This window comes from Salmo salar, chromosome 09, assembly GCF_965601325.2.
Source record: "Salmo salar chromosome 09, fSalSal1, whole genome shotgun sequence".
Classification (NCBI taxonomy): Eukaryota; Metazoa; Chordata; class Actinopteri; order Salmoniformes; family Salmonidae; genus Salmo; species Salmo salar.
Window position 1 is genome coordinate 127,008,099 of NC_138299.1, and position 19,053 is coordinate 127,027,151.

The window sequence follows — 19,053 nt, forward strand, 5'->3', positions numbered from 1 at the left end:
CATACCACCTACCGTAGGTCCTTTACCATACCACCTACCGTAGGCCCTTTACCATACCACCTACCGTAGGCCCTTTACCATACCACCTACCGTAGGTCCTTTACCATACCACCTACCGTAGGTCCTTTACCATACCACCTACCGTAGGTCCTTTACCATACCACCTACCGTAGGCCCTTTACCGTTATTACCTACTGTAGGTCCTTTACCATACCACCTACCGTAGGCCCTTTACAATACCACCTACCGTAGGTCCTTTACCATACCACCTACCGTAGGTCCTTTACCATACCACCTACCGTAGGTTCTTTACCATACCACCTACCGTAGGTCCTTTACCGTACCACCTACCGTAGGCCCTTTACCGTACCACCTACCGTAGGTCCTTTACTGTACCACCTACCGTAGGTCCTTTACCGTTATTACCTACTGTAGGTCCTTTACCGTACCACCTACCGTAGGTCCTTTACTGTACCACCTACTGTAGGTTCTTTACCGTACTACCTACTGTAGGTTCTTTACTGTACCACCTACTGTAGGCCCTTTACCGTTATACCTACTGTAGGTCCTTTACTGTATCACCTACTGTAGGTCCTTTACTGTACCACCTACTGTAGGTCCTTTACCGTTATACCTACTGTAGGTCCTTTACCGTACTACCTACCGTAGGCCCTTTACCGTACCACCTACTGTAGGTCCTTTACTGTACCACCTACTGTAGGTCCTTTACCGTACTACCTACTGTAGGTCCTTTACCGTTATACCTACTGTAGGTCCTTTACCGTACTACCTACTGTAGGTTCTTTACTGTACCACCTACTGTAGGTTCTTTACCGTACCACCTACTGTAGGTCCTTTACTGTACCACCTACTGTAGGTTCTTTACCGTTATACCTACTGTAGGTCCTTTACTGTACCACCTACTGTAGGTCCTTTACCGTTATACCTACTGTAGGTTCTTTACTGTACTACCTACTGTAGGCCCATTACTGTACCACCTACTGTAGGTTCTTTACTGTACCACCTACTGTAGGTTCTTTACCGTACCACCTACTGTAGGTTCTTTACCGTACCACCTACTGTAGGTTCTTTACCGTACCACCTACTGTAGGTTCTTTACCGTACCACCTACTGTAGGTTCTTTACTGTACCACCTACTGTAGGTTCTTTACTGTACCTACTACTGAACAACCTTAGCCTCTCTTGGTGATCTAACCCATAGGTTCCACCGCACCGCTAGTGCAGGGCTAGCGGTCAGCTTTTACACAGGCTGATGCGGAGTGGCTGATGAAAAGAGGAAATAGAAGGGGACGAAGGGGAGGAGAGGAGGGGGAGTTGGAAGACGTGTTTCACGTTTTTTATTATGCTCATTAGTCCTGATAATGTCTCCCAGGACATTGTGCCTGAAAATGTCACCACAGCAACAGTCTCCCAGTTGGCAGAGCAAACATAAACAAGTGAAGTGAGAGAAACAAAGAAACAAAGAGAGAGGGAGAAAAGAGAAAGAGGGGGAAGGGAGAGATACAGATGTAGGATCTTATTTTGAGACAGTTTGCGACAGCAGGAAAACAATCCTGCAGCAACAGGAAATGCAAATTAATATGTGGATTATAATCAATGGACATTTTTGTAGTTACTGATCAATATTTTTTGGGGAAAAATCTAGTCTGAAATTTCTAAGTGGAAATTACAAACTTCAGAAGCCTTTTTAAACCTTAAATACACTACACGTTTTGCATTTTCTGCATTGCAGGAATGTTCTCCTGCAACAGGGTGATCAAATTAAGATCCTACATCTGTAGATACAGGAAGATATGAGAGAGAGAGCAAGAGAGACGAGAGAGAGAGAAAGAGACAATAGAGGAAGAAGGGAAAGATAGATACAGTGAGATGAGAGCAAAATTAGAGCTGAATGACAAATTAACAAGATGTTGAAATTACCATTACTGTGCAAATTTTGTGGCAAGAGAGAAAGAGAACCAGAAAGAGCTAAGACTGTGACATGAATACAGATAGTGTGGTAATATAGCATGATGTAGCCTACTTTAAGGCAGCAACACATAGCAGTGTGAATACAGTATCGGTTATGAGTTGAGCACAAACACACAAGCCATTGATGAGCTAAAGCTCACTCCAGGTTGGCCTTTATGAATAATGGAGAACAGTAACTGGCATGGAGTAGTGAGAGGGAAGGGGGAGGGAGGGAATGAGGGAGTAGGAAAAGATGGAGGGTGGACGTCCATCCATCAGTACTCACATTGTCTGGTCGTTGGAGAACTCCAGCTCTCCCTGGGTGTCCTCGTAGTCCACGCCGCCCCCCTTCGCCGTGCCCTCCTCCGTGTGATAGGGCAGGATCACCGTGCCGCGGGCGCCTGAGTTCCGCACCACTGAAATCTCCATGGTGCCAACGCTCTCGCTGACGCGCACCAGCCGATTACGGAATGTGAAGAATCCAGCATGGTCGTCGTCCAGGATGGTCACCGTGGTGACCAGTGGCTCCACCAGGCGACCCTTGGGTCTTGCACCTGGCTCATCACTCTCAAACATCCCCTCGGCGTCACCGATGCGCAAGTTGAGCAGCCGCACAAAAAAGTGCTCGTCCTCCTCGAAGATGTCATCATCGATGATGCCGACCTGAAAAAGCAGAAAATGAAACAAATGCTCAACGAATGAAGTGTATGCAATGACCAGGGTCCGTAAAAGCAACACCACGAGACAAATGTTCCTCGTTCATAGACATTCAGTATTCGTGATGAAGAATTGATTTTGATTTTATTTTATTAGGACCTCTTTTAGTCTTCATTTGGACTAATATTCCAAGAGTCCTTAAACATTGAAATACAATTTATAATACGATCACATTTTCACATATAACACACTGTTACAAACAGACATAATACACTGACATATTAACCAGATAAATACTTTAACAGTCTAAAAAGATAGATTGATTCTTCATCTACCATAGTCCAGCACAACCTTCCTATGTATTATATTTAAATGGCTTTAAAGTATTGTTTGAATTTGCAGTTGAAGTCGGATGTTTACATACACCTTAGCCAAATGCATTTAAACTCAGTTGTTCACAATTCCTGACATTTAATCCTAGTAAAAATTCCCTGTCTTAGGTCAGTTAGGATCACCACTTTATTTTAAGAATGTGAAATGTCAGAATAATAATAGAATGATTTATTTCAGCTTTTACTTCTTTCATCACATTCCCAGTGGGTCAGAACTTTACATACACTCAATTAGTATTTTGTTGCATTGCCTTTAAATTGTTTAAGGTAGCCTTCCACAAGCTTCCCACAATAGGTTGGGTGAATTTTGGCCCATTCCTCCTGACAGAGCTGGTGTAACTGAGTCAGGTTTGTAGGCCTCCTTGCTCGCACACACTTTTTCAGTTCTGCCCACACATTTTCTATAGGATTGAGGTCAGACTTTGTGATGGCCACTCCAATACCTTAACTTTGTCCTTAAGCCATTTTGCCACAACTTTGGAAGTATGCTTGGGGTCATTGTCCATGTGGAAGACCCATTTGCGACCAAGCTTTAACTTCTTGACCGATGTCTTGAGGTGTTGCTTCAATATATCCACATAATTTCCCCCCCCTCATGATGCCATCTATTTTGTGAAGTGCACCAGTCCCTCCTGCAGCAAAGCACCCCCACAACATGATGCTGCCACCCCCGTGCTTCACGGTTGGGATGATGTTCTTCGGCTTGCAAGCCTCCCCCTTTTTCCTCCAAACATAATGATGGTCATTATGGCCAAACACTTCTATTTTTGTTTCATCAGACCAGAGGACATTTCTCCAAAAAGTACGATCTTTGTCCCCATGTGCAGTTGCAAACCGTAGTCTGGCTTTTTTTATGGTGGTTTTGGAGCAGTGGCTTCTTCCTTGCTGAGCGGCCTTTCAGGTTATGTCGTTATAGGACTCGTTTTACTGTGGATATAGATACTTTTGTACCTGTTTCCTCCAGCATCTTCACAAGGTCCTTTGCTGCTGTTCTGGGATTGATTTGCACTTTTCGCACCAAAGTACGTTAATCTCTAGGAGACAGAACACGTCTCCTTCCTGAGCGGTATGACGGCTGCATGGTCCCATGGTGTTTATACTTGTGTACTATTGTTTGTACAGATGAATGTGGTACCTTCAGGCATTTGGAAATTGCTCCCAAGGATGAACCAGACTTTTGTTTCAGAGGTCTTGGCTGATTTCTTGTGATTTTCCCATGATGGCAAGCAAAGAGGCAATGAGTTTGAAGCTAGGCCTTGAAATACATCCACAGGTACACCTCCAATTGACTCAAATTATGTCAATTAGCCTATCAGAAGCTTTTAAAGCCATGACATCATTTTCTGGAATTTTCCAAGCTGTTTAAAGGCACAGTCAATTTAGTGTATGTAAACTTCTGACCCACTGGAATTGTGATACAGTGATACAATAAAGATAAGTGAAATAATCTGTCTGTAAACAATTGTTGGAAAAATGACTTGTGTCATGCACAAAGTAGATGTCCTAACCGACTGTGTTTGAAAAACGAGTTTTAATGACTCCAACCTAAGTGTATGTAAACTTCCGACTTCAACTGTACATCTCTGTTACTATCTGTGGCCTGGTCAAACCCAGTGCATACATCATCCAGATAGGACACCTTAGAGCTAGGAGGTCTATACACACATCCTACCAATATGGCTGCCTGGTGAGGCAGATGTACTTGAGCCCATAGTGCCTCTACTTGACATACATTAAGGTCATCCCTCCTCTTAAAAGGTATATGATTCTGAATGTACAGTGCTGCACCCCCACCATTCCTATTCCTGTCTCTTCTCAGTAGACTATATCCATGAATGTTCATTTGCCCACCATTTACAGATGCATCTAAATGCATTTCGGTCAAAGCTAAAATATGAATATTATTTATGTTGACCAAGTTAAAAAGCTAATGTATTTTGTTAGGAAGGCTACATACATTAACCTGAGCTATATGCAACCCTTTCCTTGTCAAGTGGAGATCAATAGAGCATGTATTGGTTATAGTTGAAGTTATGATCCACTACAACACACACTCAGGTTTGAACATTGAATTAAAAGAACCAGGGAGTTACTCTGGAGTCCCGATACAGTTGCCCATTGATGTAAAGTTTATCCATCACCATGGAGACTCATTGATTCAGACAACGCTTTTCCTTCATGATGGGATGCAGTTTTTTTCGTCCTTTCATTGATCTCTGTAGGGAAGTGATTGTTCATGCTAAAATCAGTGTTTCTGAGTTCTCTGCCCCTGCTCTTCGTCATTTCCTTTTGCTTAAAATGTTCAAACCCTCGATAACAGCCCGTGGCCTGTACCCAGAGGCCTTACCCATTCTACGGACGCTGGAGAAAGTGACATTACGCACAACATCAGTGGGCAGTTTCAGTTGAGTTGACATAAAGTCTCGGACAGCTTCTGCTGTTGTCATTCTCCGGTATCCCTGAAAAGATTAGATTGTCCCGCATTGATCGACACCGTACATCAAGCAAGGTTTATTTACGTTGTTTGTTCTCCCTTTGCACCACCTCCACCTTGCTATGAATAGAGTCTACAGTACCTTTCAGCGCTATGTTCTCTTTCCTTAGATCATCAATCTGACGTTGGCTGAATTCTAGACTAGCACATAATGCATTGATGCCCTCTCGTAATATATCCAAGATATCAAGTTTGGCAAGCGTTTCATTGATGGATTTTAACAAGTCAACATCCATTTCAGTAAACCTCTCCCCACACTCCACGCGCGCCCTCTCGCTTGGGGATGGTTTGGTGCCATCGTTGATATCGCTTGGCCAACTTGGCTTTGGTCTGTTTTGTTGATTGGGTTTGTTGTCCTTAACAGTGCTTGAATCCTCCGAAACCAGCGACATGTTTCTTTGAGCTCGTAAGTATCTCTCATCAATGAATAGTTCAAGCTCTTCAATGGGTTCTGAATCATCCAGCGTGTTTGCAGGCAGAGTAAAACAAAAATAACAAAACAACAGATGTATCTTTCCGGACCTGTACAGGCTGTCAGTAGATACACGCAATACATATATATATATTTTTGTAACTATTGTGTACTCACTCGTGGTTGGAGGAAGTGCTAGTTTTAAAAAGGATAAGAGAAACACTGTTGTTTGAAGACAGAAAGTGACAGCTGTTATAGACCACAAACGCTTGAGAGACACGCATCAAATCAACCACACTGATGGTCAAAGACATGGGACACTAAGGGATTGATTGTTGTAGTCACTCATTCATGTCTAATGGTTGACTAGCTACTGTTATGAAATAACGCATTTGAGTTGTTCCCTGACTCGCTCTCTCTCTCTCTTCAGATTCCTTGTTTTCTCCCTTTCCTCAACACCCCTCCTGCTATCCAGAAATACACATTCTCTTTGTCCTCTGTCTAAGCGTGAACATGAAATGACAAGAAAACTACGACAAGTTCAAAGAGAGAAACATAATCTCCAAGGACAAATACTTGAAAGCCCACTTCCTCCTTTTTTTAATCGTCTCTCCCCTCTCCCACTCAGATGAAGTCGTACTCACTGTCAGTCAGGACGATGAGGCAGACTTTAATGTGCTCTAGCTTCCGGAAGACTCTCCAGTTCTACTGGCTCCTCTAAGACAATATGAGACAGTTGATCAGGGACAGAGAGGACTCTGGCTGGCGCTAATTCAGAGGGTAATCGGTTTCTACAGCTGTTTTCTGCTCCTTCCATTACGTGACGTCTTGATCTGCCCACGACAAGCAGGTCTCACGACCTAGCTGGGGATCTGCTAGGCAGCACCACGACAAGCAGGTCTAACGACCTAGCTGGGGATCTGCTAGGCAGCACAGTTGTGCAACGCTTCTTAGTATAATTGATTATAACTGTACTTTACTGTTCCTCCTTTCCTTTCCTTCCCTTCCACTGACCCCTCACCTTGATCTCCTTGCGGGTCTCTCCGGGTTTGAACACCAGCGTTCCCTCGCTGTACTCGTAGTCAGACCCGGCGTTGGCTGAGCCGTCCTCGGTCCGGTAGTCCAAGTAGAAGGTGCTCTCCCCCAGGCCCCCTTGACACACCACAGCCAGCCTCAGTACGCCGCAGTTCTCCATACACTGGCTGTGGCTGCTCTCGAACGCCAGGCGGCTGCACTCGGCCAGGTCGTCGTCCTCGCAGACCACTTCCTCGTCCACGGCGGCGGCGCGGCGTGAGTGGTCGGCGGCGTGCCTCTTGAGCACGTTACCGGCGCCGGTCATCATGCGCGTAGCCTGGATGCGGTAGAAGGCGCGGCTCTTCTGCTGATGGAGGAGGGCGTAGTAGTTGGCTAGATCTACCAGCTGATCCAGCTCCTTGTCCGGAAACTTCTGTTTCAGCTGCTTCAGGATGCGGATCACCTGGGGGCAGAGGAATAGGGGGTGAAAAAAAGAGGCACACAGACACACAACCTCGACATAGAAAGTTTGTAACTCTTGTAGGTTCAGAACGTTTATAGCTCTTAATAGTCTCCTTTGCTTGAGTGTGTTTGTATGTGTGGTTGTATGTGTGGTGGGTGTAGCCTCTTCATCTCTTTTTACTCTCTCTAGCCCTATCTATTCCTGAGAGTGGCTATGTGGGTGTACCCTCTTCATCTCTTTTTACTCTCTCTAGCCCTATCTATTCCTGAGAGGGGCTATGTGGGTGTACATGAATGGGATGAGTATATCCTCTATAACTCTTTATTCCTCCCTCTCGCTTCCTCTCATACAAGTGTATCTCTCTCTCTCTCCCCCTCCCTACTGTACCTTTCTCTCTCCCTACTGTACCTCTCTCTCTCTCCCTACTGTACCTCTCTCTCTCTCTCCCTCTCCCTACTGTACCTTTCTCTCTCTCACCTGTATCCCTCTCTCTCCCCCTGATGTTCTTGAATCCCACTAACAGCAGATCTCTCTCTCTCTCTCACCTCCTTGCGGCTCTCGTCCAGCTCCTTGGTATTCTCTACGGTCACCATGGTGCTGTTGGAGTTGGGTAGGTAGGCCACGGTGCCCGCTGCATTGTTGGCCCCATCCTGGCAGTTCTCACTGGGCATCATTCCCACCGCACCTCCCCTAGGTGGGAACTTTCCGTCCATAATCATCTCGAAGCCTTTCGGGGTTGTGTCCCCCTCCGTCTCCACGACGATGCCGTGCTTGTCGGCGCGGTAACGCTTGGCCATGTACTTGTAAAAGAGCAGGCGTCGGTCGGCGATCCAGGCCAGGATCACACACACTGGGAAGTAGAGCAGGGTGACCAGGGCCTCCCACACCTGAACACACACAAAGACAGGGGACCATTACAAGACATACATCCAAACTGGAAGGGTATTTATGCTGCAGTAGTTTATGTGTCGGGGGGCTAGGGTCAGTCTGTTATATCTGGAGTATTTCTCCTGTCTTGTCCTGTGGGAATTTAAGTCTCGACCTCTCTCGACCTGAGCCCTAGGACCATGCCTGAGGACTCCTTGCTGTCCCCAGTCCACCTGGCCGTGCTGCTACTCCAGTTTCAACTGTTCTGCCTGCGGCTATGGAACCCTGACCTGTTCACCGGACGTGCTACCTGTCCCAGACCTGCTGTTTTCAACTCTCTAGAGACAGCAGGAGCGGTAGAGATACTCTGAATGATCGGCTATGAAAAGCCAACTGACATTTACTCCTGAGATGCTGACCTGTTGCACCCTCTACAACCACTGTGATTATTATCTGACCCTGCTGGTCATCTATGAACGTTTGAACATCTTGGCCATGTTCTGTTATAATCACCACCTGGCACAGCCAGAAGAGGACTGGCCACCCCTCATAGCCTGGTTCCTCTCTAGGTTTCTTCCTAGGTTCTGGCCTTTCTAGGGAGTTTTTCCTAGCCACTGTGCTTCTACACCTGCATTGCTTGCTGTTTTGGGTTTTAGGCTGGGTTTCTGTACAGCACTTTGAGATATCAGCTGATGTAAGAAGGGCTTTTATAAATACATTTGATTTTATACACATTTGCTAACATTTCCACACACACACACACACACACACACACACACACATGTACCTCCACTACTCCGGGTGAGATGACAGAGAGGATGAGGAAGAGCCAGATATAGGCGAAGATACTCCAGAAGGCTGTGATGAAGAACACACGCAGGTGTTTGATCTTCCTGGTCTCTCCTTCAGGGATGACCCACACACAGATGGCGATGATCACAAACATGTTGAAGGCGGCGCTGCCCACAATGGTGCCAGGGCCCAGCTCACCCGCCTCAAACCCATGCCCACACACCTAACACCGGGAGGCAGAGAGAAAGACTTTTAGAGAACTTTTAGTGCAGTATAAATCAAAAAGGCCATGTACAAATTGTACGTAAATGTTATATTGGTAAGATTTGACAATAACTTTAAAGTGGATATCCATTTCATTGTGTCATTTTCAGCCTCATTCCAGTATAATACACTGCTACTGATATGATGTCGCTGGGGGGGGGTTTATGATGTGACACCCATTTATGAGTTGTGGTCGGGGGAGTCTTTATGATGTGACACCCACCTCTATGACAGACAGCAGGATCTCTGGCGCGGAGGAGCCTAGAGCCATCAGAGTCAGGTTGGACACAGTCTCGTTCCAGATACGTACAGTAGCCACAGACGTCTCACCGGTTGGCATGGTGATGGTCACCTCCTTCTCCTATAGGACAGACAGAGAGGGGTCACACACAGGTCATCACTCTATTCCCCCCATAACATTCCAGTATCTCACCACCAGACTCATACATATCTTCATCTCATTTAGCTAGTTACTGTAAAAAAAAAAACTGCTCATAGGCCTGAGATGGTGAGTAGTGGGAACCTACAGATTTCCTTCTTCACATATATGCATGACGGATGGTATTTACGGTATCCTACCATGAAGGAAAGGGGGCAATCTGTTATTCTAATCTAGTGAATGGAGGAGTGATGGATGACGGGCTATGGAGACTTAAGTTTTATTAGTTGTATGCATGGGATACACATGGTGTACACTGTCCTACGAAATGCTGACCTGCAGGTTCCTTTATATTTACAGTGACCTTGAGATGTAGGGTTGGTTCAATTTTCTGCAGTGGGCTAAATCAGGGTCACGGAGTGTTTATTGGTAGTCTTAAACAAATCTACTTTGAAACAAATGTATACACCTCACAAACATGGTTATGGGCTTAAAAAAGAAGACCCCTGTACCATGTCAGATATAGAGTTGAAATGTATTACTGAGAGGGCTTGTGCTCCTTGCCAGAGAGAGCCAGGCCTGTGCTCCTTGCCAGAGAGAGCCAGGCCTGTGCTCCTTGCCAGAGAGAGCCAGGCCTGTGCTCCTTGCCAGAGAGAGCCAGGCCTGTGCTCCTTGCCAGAGAGAGCCAGGCCTGTGCTCCTTGCCGCCAGCATAAGATCCAGACAATCTCATAGTGTGCTTAGGCTTGTATAACCTCAGGACATACACTGGAAAATCCTCCCTGTTATAATACACTACACTCCAATTAGGCCGCTGGGGTGGTCTGAATCCTTCATAATGGATGCACTTCTGGTAATTACTATCCTAGTAGATGCTTGCATTATGAACTTATGAAAACAATTGTGTGTAATTTGCTGGGTCAGAGAGAAAATTGTAAAAGGGAGAAATCTATGCTATTCCAATCATGAACAATGATGTTGAACGCATGGTTGGCTATAAAGAGAACAATATTACAAAACAGATACAGTTGAAGTCGTAAGTTTACATACACCTTAGCCAAATGCATTTAAACTCTGTTGTTCACAATTCCTGACATTTAATCCTAGCAAAAATTCCCTGTCTTAGGTTAGTTAGGATCACCACTTTATTTTGAGAATGTGAAATGTCAGAATAATAGTAGAGAGGATGATTTATTTCAGCTTTGATTTCTTTCATCACATTCCCAGTGGATCAGAAGTTTACATACACTCAATTAGTATTTGGTAGCATTGCCTTTAAATTGTTGAACTTGGGTCAAACGTTTCGGGTAGTCTTCCACAAGCTTCCCACAATAAGTTGGGTGAATTTTGGCCCATTCCTTCTGACAGAGCTGGTGTAGCTGAGTCAGGTTTGTAGGCCTCCTTGCTCGCAAACGCTTTTTCAGTTCTGCCCACAAATTTTCTATAGGATTGAGGTCAGGGCTTTGTGATGGCCACTCCAATACCTCGACTTTGTTGTCCTTAAGCCATTTTGCCACAACTTTGGAAGTATGCTCGGGGTCATTGTCCATTTGGAAGGTTGAAAAAGTTGAAAAACGAGTTTTAATGACTCCAACCTAAGTGTAGGTAAACTTCCGACTTCAACTGTAACTAGTAAATTCACAATGGTGTTCGATGGCCCAACAATGAACTGAAATGGATTAATGACTTATGAAAAAATCATAAACAGCCCCGGTTAATTGATTATTGAATCGATTCCAGGGCTAGAATCTATTTCAGTTTGTTGAAAACACGTCTTTTTGTGGGCCTAGAAAAACATGCCCAGAACATAAAATAACTCTATTAACCAGTTCCCATGTTTTTCAAATAATGGTTCTGCTGCGGAACTGTATCACTTTCATTCCTGGTTCTGTTTCTTGAAAATGTTCGTTATTTTCCGGTTGTCGGTTCTGTTCTCTGAATCCGGTTCCAACCCAAGGGTAGAATCTATTTCAGTTTATTGAGTCAGCAGAGAAATATTGAAATATTGGAATTCCATATGGCCCCAAAGTCAGTCACTCCAAGAATGTGAAAACCCAAACATAGAAATAACACGTTCGTTTGGGCTGTCTGTGGTAACACCGAGAAGCAAGGCGGCATTCCTGGAGAAAGAAACTGTCATGTCTATCACCCCTGCGGAGGCGAGTTTTACAATGCCTTTATTATAGAGTGTTACGATGTTCACTGTGTTTGAGTGACAGTTAATGTAGTCTAGGGAGAGGTCTGAGAGGAGAGCCAACCACTGGGTCTAAGAGTGGGAGAGCTCTCTCTGTAAAAATAGCATCTCTTCATTCTATTTCTATGTCATTTTCATTATGTAGTGAATGAGACGACATCCCTAGTACAATGCTTTAACAACTCTATCATATGGGTCAATCTGTCACACAGTACCAACCTGTGAGGTTATGACCTCGATAGAGGCCATGAAGCGGTCTGCGATGATGGACACTCCCAGGAACATGTACATGAGACAGGTGAAGTAGACCACTGCCCTGGCCACCTGGTCGCCCAGCCCGGGGCTCAGGGGCTTCCACACGGGCAGCAGGGTGCCCGGCCTGCACACCACCGGCTGCGAGCACTTTGAACTGCCGCCCAGCCCCGTACTGCTGTTGCTCCAGAACTCCGGAGACATGGAGGGATAGGACATGGTGGAGATGGAGCGGTTCTCTTCCTCTCCTCCTCCTCGTAGAGACTCCAGGACGCAGGGCGAAGGAAGGGGGAGGAGGAGGAAGAGGAGGAAGGGGACAGAGGCAGTGAGAGAGGTGGAGAGGAGTGCCATGGCGGAGAATGCCGGGGGAAGAGATGGATGAGGCAGACGAAGAGAGAGACGGGGAGAAGATGCCGGGCGTGGCTGGGAGGGGTAGGACTAGCTCACCTAGGAGGAGAGAGAGATGGATAGAACAGTAGAGAGAAGAGAGAGAGAAGAGAACAATACTTGATTAGATGTTGGGTGGAGCCAGCAGCAAACATACACCAGCCTTTCATTGGCCTGTATGGAGAATGAGATAAATAAACCATCTCCCTCAAAATATATATTTTTAGCTAAATAAAAATGTTCCACATTTGATAACTGAATCATGAGCTATTATTGCGGTTTACATAGAACAAATTATTTTTAACCATCGTCCCTGTTTCCATTTGCCGTTGAAGGTTTCCAACTGCAATATGAGAACAAAAATGTCAACATGCAATTGAATAGTAAATGTTAACGTCATGCCCTTGAATCAAGAATATAAACCTTTCACGGCTATTCAACTTGGAGGAGCCACATTGGCTTACATGCTCTCTGCTTCCTATTGACAGGAGAGAGAGAGGGAGAGAGAGAGACAGAGTGAGATGGAGAGAGAGAGACAGAGACAGAGTCAGATGGAGAGAGAGAGTGAGATGGAGAGAGAGAGAGACAGACAGAGTGAGATGGAGAGAGAGAGAGAGAGAGACAGAGAGTGAGATGGAGGGAGAGACTGACAGAGAAAGATGGGGGGAGCTGTCTGAATAGAACACATGGCTCTGAATAGGCTCATTAAAGCCCAAAGCGGAGGGAGAATGTTGGCTCTGGAGAGAGAGAGAGAGAGAGAAGGCTGGGGTTTGGATGGGAGAGATAGTTCATGGTGGTTTCTGTGATGCCACTGACAGCGCTGTTCCAACTGGCTTCGTGACAATGTACCAGGCTCTCCACAAAGACCTGTTCCCTCGGTCGAGAACACAATGACCCTGAGAGCCCGAACACTGAGCAGCAAGACACTCAGAAACTCTAACACACTCTCTCTCACTGTAAAAGTGGGTCAGAGTCCATGGCTGACTGGCAGTGTGTTTTTGAAGCAGTATGTACAGAAAGTTAGTTGGTTTGCTTGTTTACTCTACCAGGTTGAGTCCCAAATGGCATCCTATTTCTTATATTAGTGCACTACTTTTGATCAGGGCCCTTAGGGAATAGGGTGCTATTTCATTTGGGATAAAGGCCTAGTGAGTATAATTGTTGAACAGATACAACTTTAGGCCTGTACACACACTCACGTATCCAGTTTGTGAGGGTATTTATGTGTATACAGTACCTGTTATTCAACCATACAGTACATTGTATCTGTATTGTGTTCCTGCTCTCTGGGTTTGATGGTGGATACATACAGTGTGTGTAGTTTCTGGGTGCAGTGTGTGAGCACCATCTGTAAGGGAGAATGTGTAGAGCAGAGAGCTAGTTAAGCAGATTACAGGCACAATGTGAGACCTACTGAGGGTAGCCTGGGGTGTAGACGTCTGTTCACACACACGCACGCACACACGACCTCTCTCTCCATCTTTCTCTCGCTCTCGTTATCTCTCTCTCACACTCTCTTTCTCTCTATCGCCTTCTTTATCTTTGTCTCTCACGTTGTCAGTCCAGCTTTAACATTATAGAGCAGCTGAAGGCCCTTCAAAGCATATCCATCTCAATACACTTGTCGAGATACAGTATTATTCACCAGGCACCAGGCAACAATGAGTAGGATTGAGTATCCCTATGTCAAGAATGATATATTGAGAGGCTACCCACAAAACCATAATCTGATGCTTTTGCAATAGGAATACCTCAGGTTATATGCAACGCATTGCTGCTACTGCAGAGTTTCAGGTTAGACTCAGTCTGGGCTTCCATGTAATTGGTCTTAATTAACAACAATATAAGATATTTCCCATACGTGCGTGCGTACACATACACACTCACTTAAACACACACACACTCGCACGCACACACACACAATTTTGGCCCAAACACACACACACCTCCAGTGTGCAGTTGTGTTCTGTCTCTGTCCTCTCAGACTGACAGTCCAGTCTGGCTCTGTGTGTTTGCTTAGAGATGACTGTCTAATGATGGAGGGCCGATGTAGTTCCATCTCCATACTGCACTCTACCAGACTGCACCTCCAGCACCACACCTGAATACCAAGCAGGAGAATAGAGAGGACACTGGGGGAAGAAGTGTTGGCTGGCTGCTTACACTGGGCCTGCACTGTTCAGAGAGCAGCACTCTTAATGTCTCTCAAATGGCACCCTATTTCATATAAAGTCCATTACTTTTGACCAGGGCCCATAGGGCTCTGGTGAAAAGAAGTGCACTATATAGGGAATATGCTGCCATTTGGGATGCATCCTCTATTTCAAATGTATAGTGTTTGTGTTGTGTTCCTCTGTGACCTGTTAACCAGAGCCATTCCGAGACTGGGGGACGAGATGGAGGGATGCTGCAGGACAAAAAGAGAAACAAGGAATCTGAAGAGATGTTAAAATGGGATATGTGATGAAGAGGATGGGGGAGGTGTCCATGACAGGAGGGTTGCTGATACTCAGCATGATGGACAAGGAGAAGGGTAAAATTAATGTAGAGAGAGTGAACTAGGAGAGAGAGAGACAGAAGAGCAGAGCGAGAGAGGACAAGAAAGAGGATGAGAGGAAGGGAGTGAGAAAACCATAGAGAGAGAGATGAGAGAGAAAGAAAGAGTAAAAATGAAAGAGAGTGGGGTAGTCCTGCCATGATGAGTGTGTTAATAGATATTCTCAGCACGGCCAGAGTGTTTCCATGGCGACCTGGTGAACATTTGGGAGAGTGATCTATCACAGATGGAACGGGAGAGAGAAGAAGAGAGGAAGGAGAGAGAAGAAGAAGAGAGGAAGGAGAGAGAGAAGAAGAAGAAGAGAGGAAGGAGAGAGAGAAGAAGAAGAAGAGAGGAAGGAGAGTAAGAAGAAGAAGAAGAGAGGAAGGAGAGAGAGAAGAAAAAGAAGAGAGGAAGGAGAGTGAGAAGAAGAAGAGAGGAGGAAACAGAGAGCCTAGGAGGACTCTTTGTCACAAGCATACTGCCTTCCATGGACGTGCCCACTGGTGTCCTGTGGGGCTGGGTATTGTGGGGAAGGGCTCTCCAAGCAGCCTGGTTGGCTAGGCTGGGACTGGTGGCGACTGGGGGCCTGGGGTATGTATAGCTGCCTCAGCAAAACTGTTGAACCGCACTCACATACCACAGCTAAATCACAATGACCACAGGCTGACCGTAGCCATACACACACACATGAACGCACACACACACACGCACGCACGGACGCACAAAGGACATTGACAATGAACATTGAATCCAGATGTAGCCAGGTGGTAAAAGCACATAGCTGTATTCATTTATATCCACTTAATAGCACTGTCCCTTTAAGAGAGCTGTAAATAATGTGAGCAAGCGGTTATGGGATTGCGCCTCCACAATATGTAAGAGTGAGAGCAAGGCAATTACACTGGAGAGCTGTTGTAATCCATCACAGGGAGGAGACTGGAGAGCTGTTGTAATCCATCACAGGGAGGAGACCCTCGCTAGAAGCCTGTGTTTTAGAATAAGGAAGTGGATGGCTGCAAACGTTCTACTTTTAAACTCGGACAAAACAGAGATGTGTCACAGTATCCACCGAGGATGGCGCCCCTCCTCGGTCGGGCAGCGCTCGGCGGTCGTCGTCGCCGGTCTACTAGCTGCCACCGATCTATGTTTCTGTGTTCCTTGGTTTTTGTCTGATCTAGCCCGCACCTGTCTCTTGTCTGTCATTAGTGGGGAGGTATTTAGTTTGTTTCTTTGGGTTCGTCTTTGTGCGGGATTGTTTGTTTGTCAGCGGGCAGGTCTGTGTGCGTTCTATGCTTTTTGCACATTTTTCCCCAGCGGATTCTCGCTGGATGAATATTGCATTTGCCGGGCTGCGCCCCGTGCGTATCTTTTGTTTTCTCGGGGTTTACTGTGTTCCCGTGTGGTCTTTGGGCGCACCCTATGCCCTTTGTTACACCGAGTCGTTTTTTTCTGTGAAATAAATACATCATTCTACGACACTACTGGACTACGTCTCCTGTGTTTGACTCTGCCCTTTCCATCCTGCCTTAAGGAACCGTGACAGAATCCCGCACCAAGAAAAATTATGGAGTCAGCAGGGGCGGAAGCACCATCAGTGGCAGAACAGGTGTCACAGCACGCCGACCTCCTCCACCGCCTGGGCTCGGCGATGGACCAAGTGCTGGCCAGATTGGAGAACTGGGAGAGAGGGGCCTCACCCACCGGACCAGCTCCGGTTCCTCAGCCGGCGCCCCTACCAACCCCCCCTGAAGCAGGTGCGAGCGGCATCCGGATTGCGCCACCGAGGGAGTTTGACGGGACAGCTGCGGGATGTAAGGGGTTTTTGCTACAGGTTGAACTCTACCTGGCGACCGTTCGCCCCTCTCCCTCCGACGAAGAAAAGGTGAGCGTCCTCGTCTCCTGTCTTACGGGTAGAGCCCTGGAATGGGCCAATGCGGTTTGGGATGGCCCAGACTCGGCTCGGGGTGACTACCCGGAGTTCACCCGCCACTTCCGGGCGGTATTCGATCATCCCCCGGAGGGCAAGGCAGCGGGTGAGCGGTTGTTTCACTTAAGACAGGGGACAAGGAGCGCTCAGGACTTCGCCCTGGAGTTCAGGACTCTCGCCGCGGGGTCGGGGTGGAATGAGCGGGCCCTGATGGATCATTATCACTGCAGAGGATGTCCGCCGGAAGCTGGCCTGCAGGGACCACGCCATCACACTGGACCAGCTGGTGGATTTATCCATCAGACTGGACAACCTGCTGGCTGCCCGGGGACGTTCCAGTCGGGGCCTGTTCGTTCCACCTCCCAGCCCTCCTGCTCCACAGCCCATGGAGATAGGAGGAGCTGCGTCGAGGAGGACCGGGGGGGGGGGGGGGGGGGCCTCTCCTGCACCCACTGCGGGCGCAGAGGACACACTGCGGACCGGTGCTGGAGGAGTCCCCCCGGGAGTTCGGATGGCAGGCAGAGCACTACATCGACCCCCCAGGTGAGTCAGCACCAGCCACACCCAGAGCCCCCTGTCGACCACCTGTACACTTCAGTTTGTTTTCCCAATTTTTCCCCTCACTTCCAGTATAAGGCACTAGTCGATTCAGGTGCAGCTGGGAGTTTTATGGACCGTGGGGTCGCTAAGAGGTTAGGGATTCCCCTGGTTCAGCTGGACCACCCCTTCCCTGTGCACGCCTTAGACAGTCGACCACTAGGGTCCGGCCAAGTGGGGGAGGCTACTGTACCACTGGTTATGGCGACGTGGGGGGGTCATGTGGAACGTATCAGCCTCTTCCTCATTGACTCCCCGGCGTTTCCAGTGGTACTGGGTATCCCCTGGCTAGCCACTCACAACCCTCAGATTTCGTAGAGGCAGAGGGCTCTTAAGGGCTGGTCGAGGGAGTGCTCAAGTAGGTGTATAGGAGTTTCCATCGGTGCAACCACGGTGGAGAGTCCAGACCAAGTCTCTACCGTGCACATCCCCTCTGAATATGCCGATTTGGCTATCGCCTTCAGTAAGACGAAGGCGACCCAATTACCACCCCATCGACAGGGGGATTGTGCGATAAACCTCCAGGCTGATGCGGTCCTTCCTAAAAGTCACGTGTATCCTCTGTCTCAGGAGGAGACAGTGGCTATGGAAACGTATGTCGCTGAGTCCTTGAGACAGGGATACATTCGGCCATCTAAATCCCCTGTCTCCTCGAGCTTCTTTTTTGTGAAGAAGAAGGAGGGAGGTCTGTGCCCGTGCATTGACTATAGAGGTCTAAATTCGATCACAGTGGGGTTCAGTTACCCGCTACCGCTCATTGCTACCCGCTACCGCTCATTGCTACGGCGGTGGAGTCATTTCACGGGGCGCGCTTCTTCACCAAACTACATCTCAGGAGCGCGTATAACCTGGTGCGTATCCGAGGGGGAGACGAGTGGAAAACCGCATTTAGTACCACATCTGGCCATTATGAGTACCTCGTCATGCCGTATGGGTTAAAAAATGCTCCCGCTGTCTTCCAATCCTTTGTAGACGAGGTTCTCAGAGACATGCTCGGACAGGGTGTGGTGATGTGCATCGATGACATTCTGATCTACTCCGCCACACGCGCCGCGCATGTGGCTCTGGTGCACAAAGTGCTTGGGCGGCTGCTTGAGCATAACCTATATGTCAAGGCTGAGAAATGTGAGTTTTCCAAACGAGCAGTCTCTTTCCTGGGATATCGCATTTCCACCACAGGCGTGGTGATGGAATGTGACCGCGTTACGGCTGTGCGTAATTGGCCGACCCCTACCACGGTGAAAGAAGTGCAGCGGTTCTTGGGGTTCGCCAATTATTACCGGAGGTTTATCCGGGGTTTTGGTCAGGTGGCAGCTCCCATTACCTCACTGATGAAGGGGGGTCCGGTGTGACTGCGGTGGTCGGCAGAGGCGGACAGGGCCTTCCGTCGTCTGAAGGTTCTGTTTACCGACGCTCCAGTGCTGGCACATCCGGATCCCTCTTTGGCATTCAT

At 47.4% G+C, this 19,053-nt stretch overlaps 1 protein-coding gene across 1 annotated transcript in view; it reads right to left on the reverse strand.

Annotated features, from left to right (window-relative positions):
• The window catches only part of slc8a2b (solute carrier family 8 member 2b), a 117,333-nt gene that overhangs the window by 24,561 nt on the left and 73,719 nt on the right, over positions 1–19,053 (reverse strand). The window contains exons 2-7 of the mRNA XM_014213918.3: positions 12,118–12,597; positions 9,550–9,687; positions 9,058–9,285; positions 7,949–8,290; positions 6,948–7,403; positions 2,258–2,634 (exon numbers count right to left, since the gene is read on the reverse strand). Of these exons, the coding sequence (XP_014069393.1) occupies positions 2,258–2,634; positions 6,948–7,403; positions 7,949–8,290; positions 9,058–9,285; positions 9,550–9,687; positions 12,118–12,501 (1,925 nt within the window). The 5' untranslated portion in view covers positions 12,502–12,597. The remainder of the gene's footprint in view (positions 1–2,257; positions 2,635–6,947; positions 7,404–7,948; positions 8,291–9,057; positions 9,286–9,549; positions 9,688–12,117; positions 12,598–19,053) is intronic.